Source organism: Otolemur garnettii, unplaced genomic scaffold (assembly GCF_000181295.1).
Source record: "Otolemur garnettii isolate 467f Iridium unplaced genomic scaffold, OtoGar3 scaffold00105, whole genome shotgun sequence".
Taxonomy (NCBI): domain Eukaryota; kingdom Metazoa; phylum Chordata; class Mammalia; order Primates; family Galagidae; genus Otolemur; species Otolemur garnettii.
Genome location: NW_003852500.1, coordinates 4,385,827 through 4,396,763, shown reverse-complemented (window position 1 = coordinate 4,396,763; position 10,937 = coordinate 4,385,827). Strand labels below are relative to the sequence as shown.

The window sequence follows — 10,937 nt, the reverse complement described above, 5'->3', positions numbered from 1 at the left end:
AAAAAAAAAAAAAGATTAACCAAGATAATTCCAACAAAGTGCTCAGAACAAGCCAAGCACACAGGCAGTAACCAATAAGTATTAGCCTTTATCAAAACCAGGGCTCCTGCCCTGGGTCCCCCTGACTCCTGGGCATCTAAGAGAAGAAGATCCCCATCCCCCAAACATAGTCCAGAGGTGACAGGGTGGACAATGAACCCTCAACTTGCTATTCCCATCATCACAACGCATCGCCTTAAAAAAAAAAAAAAAGGAGGGGGGAAGGGCGCCGGGCCCATATACCCAGGGTGATGGGTTCAAACCTGGACCCAGCCAAACTGCAACCAAAAATAGCCGGGTGTAGTGGTGGGCACCTGTAGTCCCAGCTACTTGGGAGGCTGAGGCAAGAGAATTGCCTAAGCCTAGGAGTTGGAGGTTGCTATGAGCTGTGATGCCATAGCACTTTACCGAGGGTGACAAAGTAAGACTATGTCTCGAAAAAAGAAGAAGCAAGAAGCAAGTTCAAAACCAATTATGTTAATAAGAGTGCTTTGGGCCAGGTAGAGTGGCTCATGCCTGTAATCCTAGCACTCTGGGAGGCCGAGGCAGGTGGACTGCCTGAGCTCACAGGTTCAACACCAGCCTAAGCAAGAGCAAGACCCCATCTCTAAAAACAGGTGGGTGTTGTGGCAGGCACCTGTACTCCCAGCTACTCAGGAGGCTGAGGTAAGAGAATTACTTGAGGAGGCCAAGAGTTTGAAGTTGCTGTGAGCTAGGATGTCACAGCACTCTACCAAGGGTGACAAAGTGAAACTCTGTCTCAAAAAAAAAATCACTTTGCAACTTAAAAAAAAGGCTTTTTAATTAGCTTCATCTTCTTTTAATTTTTTTTAAAAGGTCATTTGGCCACAACCCCCAGTTTTAATACAGCAGGACCTAAGAAGATTAGGAATTTGCAGGCTGAGCTAGGGGCAGTCCTGGCCCCAGAGAAAACACAGCAGTGGCTTTTTTAGACTTTGGTCATGGCTACCTGGGTAGCAGCAGACATCCCTGAACCTCAGTTTGCTGTCTGTAGAATAGAGATAACGCTCACCACTTTTGCCCCTTCCTAGTACCCATATCCCCTGGGCCTCCAGGTCCCCAAATCTTCTTTGTCTAGGAAGTCCTACCTGCCATGCTTCCTCCCTCTGGCCTGACCTAGAAGGCATCTGTATCCAGCTCTATTGCTCTGAGACTGGGTGAGTCCCTGAAGTCAGCTTAAAGTAGACATAGACTTGGTTTGTTAGCTGAACTCATTCATTCCCCAAATCAGATTCTACTCAATTCCTTATCACTTCCACATTTTGGTCACTGGTATATATACACGCTGTGCTCAAAATTGATCAAGTGTAAATTCACCTCCTGGCTTTTGCCCACACTCTGTCCCTCTGCTGGGAATGTCCTTTCCAAAATTGAACTCCACCTGAAGAGCCTGTGCCTCCAGCATCATTTCCCTGCTAAATACCTTCCAGACCCCCCAGGGGCAACCCCTCCTCCCTGTTCTGGGGCTCCCCCAGCTCCTGGTCCCCAACCCCTGACCACAGTGAGCTAGATGGGGCCATGCAACTTTGAACTTACCCTCCTTGGCACTCCCATTTGCAGGGGTCCCTGGCAGGGCCGGCTGCTCTCCACTTGCTGCCTCCTCCCAGAAACCCTCCACACCTGGGCTCCCTGACAGGCCCTCTAGCTCAAACTCCTCTGTGCCCAGGGAGATGGGCAGCAGGGTGCTGGTCAAGTCCCATGGTGCTGTAGTTTCTCCTGAGGAAACTGAGACAGCCTCATCCATGCTGGCGGCAGTTGGTGTCCAAGGAGGAAAATCCAGCTTTCCAAGGGGGTTGCCCTGATGTGGAAGGGCTAAAGTACCCAGTGTCCCCTGGGCCTCCATCTGGCCCTCTAGGTGAAGCTCTGGGAGGGGTTGGGAGCTTGAGGAGGCCAGTGTGGACGTGGCCAGGACCCCAACCTTGTCACCCTGATCCAGGGATGTGAGGGACATCACCATACTTGTATCCACAGCCACCTGAGAGGCCAAGGTGGGGCTTTTGGCTCCTTCAAATACATGGGATCCAGATTCCCAAATTCCACCAGCATCACTGGCTGTGGACTCCATGGGACCCACCGTGGCTCCTTTATCTGTAGCAGCCCAAGGCTGCAAATTCAAGGTGAATCCAGGCATGAAGAAGTCTCCAGGATCCCCCAAGGGTGCAGATGGAAGGCTGGCACCCAGCCCTGCACTGTATGGTGAGGGCCAGGTGCTCTGCATCTCATCAGCAGTGACCTCAGAGCTATGAGTAAAGCTTTCTGCTGTGTTGAAGTCCCCAGACTCCGACCCTAAGATGCCTATGACGCCTGTGGGTTCTGTAGCAGTCTCAGTGGGGGCAAAGTTTACCACCATAGTCCTGTCCACAGAGGCCCAGGGGCGGGATCTGGGGTACTCATCTTTGTTGAACTGAGTGGGGCTGGTCACCCCAGTTTTTCCAAGGTTTTCCCTGGGAGCATCAGAATTAGCTCCAACTGTTATATCCATGGGACTTCCTGTTCCGTGACTGGTGAGTGTCATGCTCCTGACTTCTCCACCTAGTCCTGTCAGGCCCAAGTAGGAAGGTAGAGAATACACTTTGGTTTCTGTGACAGGGGAGAGCAGCTCAGTGGCCATGACCTCACTATGCCCCTTGACCCCATTTGCCTTAGTGGTGACAGGTGTAAAGTGGGGCAGGAGTGACTGTTTGGGGACACGCAGCATCGCCATGATAGGGAGATCTGGGGAAGTGACTACAGAGGATGCCTCCCATGGGGCAGGACTGCGTCCCTCCAAGAGGCTGGGAGCCAGGACAGTGGCCTCTGAGGGAGACCAAGGCAGGTCTTGGGTAGGTGGCCTTATGCTGGGGCCCTTGGCTTTCTCTAACTCCAGGCCAGAGATGCTAGGTGGGACGATAGTTGGGTGCCACTGCCAGGACTCTAGGGAGCTCCTGCCACCAGAAGAACCTGCAACAACATCAACAACAGTATTTGTGATTATTTCTCAGCAGCCTCCTTTTTTGACTACCTCCTCGGCTCTAGGCCTGAGAAAAAGGAAGCTTCTGAAGCCAAGGGACCCAGCTGGCATTCAGAGCTTCCACCCCTGGCCTGAATGTGGCCATATCTCCTTTGGTCCCCAGATCCTCGGCCAAGTATGCCCCCTGCAGATCAAACTTACCAGCTCCAGGCACATCCACCTCATTGGTCAGATCAGCCCAGGGCCTCTGGTTCCCACCATTCTCCAAGGCATCCTTGGCTCCAGAGGTGGAGGGAGGTTCCACATGATTCCCAGCAGCCTCAGTGGTGGGGGGCTGGGCGCTGGCCTCTGTCCCCCTCTGCCCTCCACCCTCTGGTTCCTGCTGCTGGAAGTAGCGCCCATTCAACCCTTTGAAGCGCCCCCTCCTCCTTGGTGTGAGCTGGACTGGGGCCACCAACATGTGTGAACCTGCTGCAGTGCCTGCTCCCATGTTCCTGAGGCTGGGGGCTACTGTGTTCTGCCACATTTCCTCAGTAGGCCATGAAGCCAGTGTGGGACCCCCATGGGCAATATGGGGGGTCTCTTGAGTTTCCTGGTTCTCTGCCAAGATCAGGGGCTCTTCTTCTCCACTGGACACCAGAGGCTCCTGTAAGTCAGCGGCGACTGCCTCTTCTTTCCCCAAGTTGGGGTCTAATTCATGAATAGGAGGCCCTTCTGCCGACAGAATATCTCCTTCATCCCCAGATGATGGAGTCTCTGGGTCTCCATGTTGTGGTGTGGGGTGATGAGCTATGGGAGAAAGCAGATGAGGTCATGTTAGACCCAGGGGCTGCCTGAGAGTTCTGCTTGAAGTCTACCCACAATCTAGCATGCTTCAGCACAGACCTTCCATGCATCTCTGTTTCTCTGTACCCCTCTGACTCTCTCTGTGGTTTCTGAGATCCCCAGGCTGAGAGAGGAATTTGCAAAGGTATCGTCTCTACTGTTAAGGCTGGGGCCTGACTGACTGAGCCCACCCTTAGGGTCAGTGTCAACTGGTCGCACTGAGGAGTCAAGAGACAGTTTGGTTCATGGGCAAAGTTCAGGCAGCATCCAATTCTCATGAAGTCAGGTTAGCCTTGGCCTTGGATCCTCCCCTGGGTATAGGAGGTGCCCTATGGGCTTGACACTGGTTTGTTTTTACTTTTCCCCCTCAGGGCTGGAGGCAGCTTACCCAGAGGATTTTGGCTCCTTGGGGTTAAAATTTGCAGCTTCCAAAGCTGTGCCCCCCACCTCCTCCGTAAAAGGAAGAGTGTAATTTCTGACGTAGGCCCACGTCCAAGGCACGTGGCCAATCCAGGCATTACTTTTCCACGTGGTGTGGCTATGGGCGTGGATCCAGGTGAAATATACTCAACCCAGAGGCGTGTCTTTCAAGGTTAGAACTCTTCTGAACTTCAGAAGACAGAACCCAGTCAGAAGACAGAACCCAGTCAGCAAATACGACTCAGGCGCTAAAGCTTGGCTTTCTCCGGTACCAGATCCTTCCGCTAGGGCGGAGCTCCCAGGGAAAAACTGTCAGGGGCGTGGCCTATCGCGAAGTCTGCTTCCCGGGGCGTGACTTTTGCCAAAGTGAAAGGCCTAGGGGAGTGGCCACCAGAAGACTTCCCCTCCCAGGCCGCGGCCGCGGCCTCTGCCTGATCTCTCACACACCTCGGAAGCAGTAGGCATCGAAGCGCGCAGCGGGCGCGGGGAAGCCGGTCCGGTTGGCAAAGCGGTACACTGTGCGCACACCTGGCGCTGGGCCCCCGCATCGCCGACGCGGCGTCTGGATTGGGTAGCGCACGCTGCCATCGGCCAGCCAGCCTGGGTCGCACTGGTCCAGGCCCTCGTGCCAGGCCAGGTGCAGCTGTCCCACTGAGGCCAGAGTGGCGCCCTGACGGCGACACTGAACACGGGCGCCAGCCAGCGTCAGGCGGCGGGCAGGGCCCACGTAGAAGACCTCGCCTGCGGGAGGAGGATGGTTGAGGTTAGGGGGACCCGGAGGACCCTCCCTCAGAAGCCAAGAAGGGGGTCCACATAGCCCCGGTCCACATAACCTTCCACATAGCCCCAACCTGGCTGGAGTTTGGGTGATAGTTAAACCAGACAGCGACAAGAGCAGCTGAGTATCCTGCCAGAGCATTGTCGTTATCTCTCACGCAGAGCTAACAAGAGAGGGCTTTAGCATCTTTTCACCAATGAGGTAAGTCAGGGTTCAGAGAGAGGGAGGGGCTTGGTGAGGGGGAGATCGGAGAGGAGAAAGAAGACAGGGATGGGGAAAGGGAGGTAAGGAGGAGACAGGCGCTCAGGGAGAGACGGAAAGCTCAGAGAGGGTGGGTCCAGCTCTTGGCTGCAGGTTTAGAGAGGAGACTTAGGAGAATTGCATAAGGACTTACAGAGGGATGGGAGTTGGGGAGAGTACCAGGGGCTCAGAGAGAGGTGGGGGGGGCAGGGTCCTGCCAGCCTCAGACTTACCCCCCAGCTCCCTGGCAAAGCAATACACATCATAGTGTTCCTGTGGGTCTCGCCTCCCATAGCTCCGAACCCCTGGAAGGCTGCTACGGTCGCCATAGCAACCGGGACGGGACTGGGTGATAGGATACCTGACAACACAAGGGGAGGGTCCTTCTCAGAGGTGTGCTCCTGAAGCCAAGAAACTTCTTTCCGCCATCTCCTCACCCTGTGTACCCTCTCACCTAACAGTGCGGTCAGAGAGCCAACCAGCATCACAGTTGTCAAAGCCGTCCTCAAAGGCAGCCTGCAGGTGTCGAGGAGCTGCAATGGTGGCTGAGCTGAGACGGCAGGCCTCCTGGGCCTCAGCAAAGGTCAACACATAGCGGTCCCGGGCTGCCCGGTAGTGGAACACAACCCCTGTATGGGAACATCCAGGATGAGAGAGCTGACTTTTGCTGGAATATGCAAAAACAGACCCCTCTCTTACAGAATGACACCCCTCCAGTCTGCTAATAGATCTACTGTCCTACATTGCCTTGTACCACATCCATTTACCCAGCACCCAGCATAGTGCTAGGGCAGTGGTGGTGAGTGAGATCCACATGCCCCCATTTCACAGATGAGAAAACTGATAACAATGTCCATAAAGGACTAGAAAGCTTATGTAAGCCAGGATGTGAAACACTAATAACAGGGTCACTGAGACTCAAATTCTTATTTAGGTATGAAAGAAATGGCTAAGTGGCTCATGCATGTAATCCCAGAGCTTTGGGAGGCCAAGGTGAAAGGTTTACTTGAAGCCAGGAATTTGAGACCAGCCTGGGCAACAGACCAAGACCCATGTCACTACCAAAAATAAGTCAGAGAGCCCCTGGAGGAAGCTGTGTCCTTGGCATCTGGTGTTCAATAAGTGTGTGGCTTAATGAATGAAACAGAACAAATCTAGAGGTAGCCTTTTTTTTTACCACTAATCAGGTGTTTTTTGAGTTTTACTGGTTTTGAGAAGTGCGTCCTTCAAAAGGGGATGATTGGTTGGTTGATCCCATAAAAATGTAATACTATCCTATTTATGTCCCCAATTCATAGCTTGGAGGGGAGAGGATTAATCCCCAGGATAGGAAGTGCAGGGACTTGCCCAAGGTCCATATAAATTACGGGACTAGATTTCACAGTCTACAGCATATTTTCCATACCACAATCCATTCATTGAGTTGCACATTAAAAATCTATTGAGCATCTCTTGTGTGCCAGACTCAGATCTACACTGCTTTAATCATTAACATTTTTTTTCTTTGTCCACTTTGATAAGTTAGGAAAACAGAAACTGCACTGGGTATTTTAACAGGAAGAATTTAATAAAGGAATTGGAGAAATGGATATTTACTTTATATATACATATATTTTTATATAGTTTATGGTTTGGGGGGTTGGGGTTTTTTGTTTGTTTGCTTTTTTAGAGATGGGGTCTCACCCTGTCACCTAGAGTGGAGTACAGTGGGGCTGAAAACTCCTGGGCTCAAGCAATCCTCCCACCTCAGCCTCCTGAGTAACTGGGACTACAGGCATAAACCACCATGCCTGGCTAATTTATCTTTCCACTATGTTGCCAAGGCTGGTCTCAAACTCCTGGCCTCATGCCTCAGCTTCCCAAAGTGCATGGATTATGAAGTGTCATTACAGGATGTCATTCTATAAGTGGCAAATGCCACTGCCCATGGCCCTTGCTCTCATAATACATATTTTTAATTGGCCTACTTTTTTTTTGGAGACAGAGTTTCCAGGCTATGGTGCTGTTGCATCAGCCTAGTTCACAGCAACCTCAAACTCCTGGATATAGGCAATCCTTCTGTCTTAGTCTCCCAAGTAGCTGGGACTAAAGGCAAGTAGCATCTCACCTGGCTAATTTTTCTACTTTTAGTAAAGACAGGGGTTCCTTGCTCAGGGTGATCTTGAACTCTTGAGCTCAAGCAATCTTCCCACTTCATCCTCCTATAGTGCTAGCATTACAGGTATGAGCCCCTGTACCCAGCTGGTGGGCTGGCTAATTTTTCTGGATTTTTTGTTTTTGTTTTGGTAGACACAAGGTTGTTTTTTTTCTTTGCAGTGTTTCGCCGGGGTCAGGTTTGAACCTACCACCTCCAGTATACAGGGTTGGTACCCTACTCCTTTGAGCCACAGGTGCCGCCCAACACAGGGTTTTATTATTGCTCAGGCTCGTCTCTAAACTCTGACTTCAAGTCATTCTCCTACTTCAGCTTCTCAAAGTGCTAGGACTTTGGTATAAGCCACCATACCTGGCTGAGTATTCCTATTTTATATAGAAAGCCAATGTCCTTTGTCTTATGTAAAATTAAGTAACTGTAAAATTGACTTTTAAAGCAAAATTACAAAATCCTGCCTAGATATTACTTACCACTCCTGTGGTCCATAGAAAACTGATTGGAGGCTGCTTCCTTTTGATTAAAAAAGAGAAGTAGGCTGGTCGCCTGTAGCTCAATGGTTAGGGCACCGACCACATGCTCCAGGGCTGGTGGGTTCAAACCCGGCCCGGGCCTGCTAAACAAAAAACAATAGCCGGGCACTTGTGGTGGGCACCTGTAGTCCCAGCTACTAGGGAGGCTGATGCAAGAGAATCGCTTGAGCCCAAGAATTTGAGGTTGCTGTGAACTATGATGCCACAGCATTCTACCAAGGGTGACAAAGTGAGACTCAAAAAAAGAGAGAAATATTGGCCAGATGTGATGGTTCATGCTTGTAATCCTAGCACTAAGGGAAGCCAAAGTGAGTGGATTACTTGAGTTCAGGAGTTTGAGACCAGTCTGAGGAAGAAGGAGACCCCATCTCTACTAAAAATAGAAGAACTAGCCAGGCATTGTGGTGGGTGCCTGTAGTCCCAGCTATATAGGAGGCTGAGGCAAGAGGACCACTTGAGCCCAGGAGTTTGAGGTTGCTTGCTGTGAGCTATGATGCTATGGCACTCTAACCAGGCCAATAGAGTCCAGGCCAATAGAGTAAAACTCTGTCTCAAAAATAAATAAATAAATAAATAGGTGCTAAAAGATAGGATAGTATCTGTGAAGACCTTCTTCATGACTTTATCAGAAGAAATGAAAAGGAATTGCTGTTTAGGGAGTAGTTTCGTTTTTTTTTTTTGGCCAGGGCTGGCCTCTGGCATATGGGGCTGGCGCCCTACCCTTTTGAGCCACAGGCGCGGCCCCAGGGAGTAGTTTCTAAGGTGACACTCAGTGGGTAGGCTCCAGGCTCAGCTCCTCCCTCTCCCAGCCTCAGCCCCTCCCTTCCTTGCTCCAACTGACCTGTCACCTCCAAGGGCACCAGGTCCTGTTCATCTTCGATGCCCCTCACGACCTGGCAGCGGTAAAGCCCAGAGTCGCTGGCCCTCAGTGGCCCCAGCAGTAGTGTGGCATTGGCTCGTCGCCGGGGGTAGGCAGGCAGTGACACTCGTCCCTGCCAACCCTTGGCCACCCGAACCACATTGTCCTTGGCCACCAGGATGGGCAAGTCTTGTCGCTGGCCTGATGCAGTCCGAACCTTTGTCCACTTGATCCGAGGAGCATCTTGGGCTGCATCTGGTTGTGGCTGCAGGGTGAAGAGACAGGGCAGGGCCACCAGCTCTGCCAGTGCAGCCCGTACTGACCCAGATCCCACCTTGTGCATGTGGAGCCCCTTTTCAGCATCATCAGTGATAGCCTCTGTGCCTGGGTTAAAGAACATGGAGAGAGGGTATGACTCTGTGATAAGGACCAGCAAGCAGGGACAGCTATTTCTCTCACCGTACAGCCACAGGAAAGTTACTTTCTTCCTCTGAGGCTTAGTTTCTCCAAACGTTAAGAGGTGGCCAATAGAAGGGAAATAATGTGTGTGAAGCATCTTCATTATAACATGAATTTTATAGCAATCAGATCATTTGACTTTTTGTTTGTTTGTTTTTTTGAGACAAAGCCTTCACCTGTCCCCCTGGGTAGAGTGTCGTGGCATCACAGCTCACAGCAACCTCCAACTCCTGGGCTCAAGCAAGGCTCCTGCCTCCACCTCCCAAGTAGCTGGGACCACAGGTGCCTGCCACAACGCCCGGCTATTTTTCAGTTGCAGCTGTCATTGTTGTTTGGCGGGCCAGGGCTGGATTTAAACCTGCCACCTTAGGTGTATGTGGCTGGCGCCTTAGCCACTTGAGCCACAGGCCCCAAGCTTGTTTCTTTGTTTTTTGAGAGAGAGGTAAGTGCAGTGGCATGATCAGCATACAACAGCCTAAAACTCTTGGTTTCAGCCTCAGCCTCCTGAGACTACAGGCACACACAATTGTGTCTGGATACTTTTAAAATATTTTGCAATGGCTGGGCACAGTGGCTCACACTTGTAATCCTAGCACCCTGGGAGGCTGGGCAGGTGGATTACTTAAGCTCAGGAGTTTGAGATACCAGCCTGAGCAAGAGGGAGACCCCATCTCTACTAAAAATAGAAAAACTAGGCTGGGTGTAGTGGTTCATGCCTGTAATCCTAACACTCTGGGAGGCCAAGATGGGTGGATTGCTTGAGCTCATGAGTTTGAGACCAGCCTGAGCAAAAAAGTGAGACCCCATCTCTACTAAAAATAGAAAGAGTGAGGCAAGATGATCACTTGAACCCAAGTTGGAGGATGCTGTGAGCTATGATGCCATGGCACTCTACCTAGGGCGACAGGTTGAGACTGTGTCTCAAAAAAAAGTAGTAATAATAATAGAAAATCTAGCCAGACACTGTGGCAGGTATCTATAATTTCAGCTATTCTGGAGGCTGAGGCAAGAGGATCACTTGAGCTCAGAGGTTTGAGATTACTGTGAGCTATGATGATACCACAGCACTCTACCAGGGCAACAGAGTGAGACTTTGTCACAAAAAATGAAATAAAAGGGCTGGGCGTGGTGGTTTATGCATTTAATCCTAGCACTCTCAGAGGCCAAGGCAGGAGGATTGTCTGAGCTCTGGAGTTCAAGACCAGCCTGAGAAAGAGCAAGACCTCTTCTCTACTAAAAATAGAAAACTAGCTAGGTGTTTTGGCTACACAATACACCTGTAGTCCCAGCTACGTGGGAGGCTAAGACAAGAGGATCTCTTGAGCCCAGGAATTTGAGGGTGCTGTGAGCTGGGCTGTCACAGCACTCTCCACAGGGCAACTGAGACTCTGTCTCAAAAATAATAAAATAGGGCAGTGCCTGTGGCTCAGTGAGTAGGGCACCGGCCCCATATACCAAGGGTGGCGGGTTCAAACCCAGCCCTGGCCAAACTGCAACAAAAAATAGCTAGGCATTGTGGCAGGTGTCTGTAGCCCCAGCTACTCAGGAGGCTGAGGCAAGAGAATGGCCTAAGCCCAAGAGCTGGAGGTTGCTGTGAGCTGTGATGCCATGTATTCTACCGAAAGCGACAAAGTGAGACTCTGTCTTTAAAAAAAAAACAA

General features: G+C 51.1%; 1 protein-coding gene across 1 annotated transcript in view; it reads right to left on the bottom strand.

Annotated features, from left to right (window-relative positions):
- NCAN (neurocan) overlaps window positions 1-10,937 on the bottom strand; it is a 32,858-nt gene that overhangs the window by 20,483 nt on the left and 1,438 nt on the right. Inside the window, exons 2-8 of the mRNA XM_023517165.1 lie at window positions 8,800-9,201; window positions 5,728-5,902; window positions 5,507-5,634; window positions 4,703-4,996; window positions 3,212-3,799; window positions 2,563-3,000; window positions 1,597-2,523 (exon numbers count right to left, since the gene is read on the bottom strand). Coding sequence (XP_023372933.1) covers window positions 1,597-2,523; window positions 2,563-3,000; window positions 3,212-3,799; window positions 4,703-4,996; window positions 5,507-5,634; window positions 5,728-5,902; window positions 8,800-9,201 — 2,952 coding nt within the window. The remainder of the gene's footprint in view (window positions 1-1,596; window positions 2,524-2,562; window positions 3,001-3,211; window positions 3,800-4,702; window positions 4,997-5,506; window positions 5,635-5,727; window positions 5,903-8,799; window positions 9,202-10,937) is intronic.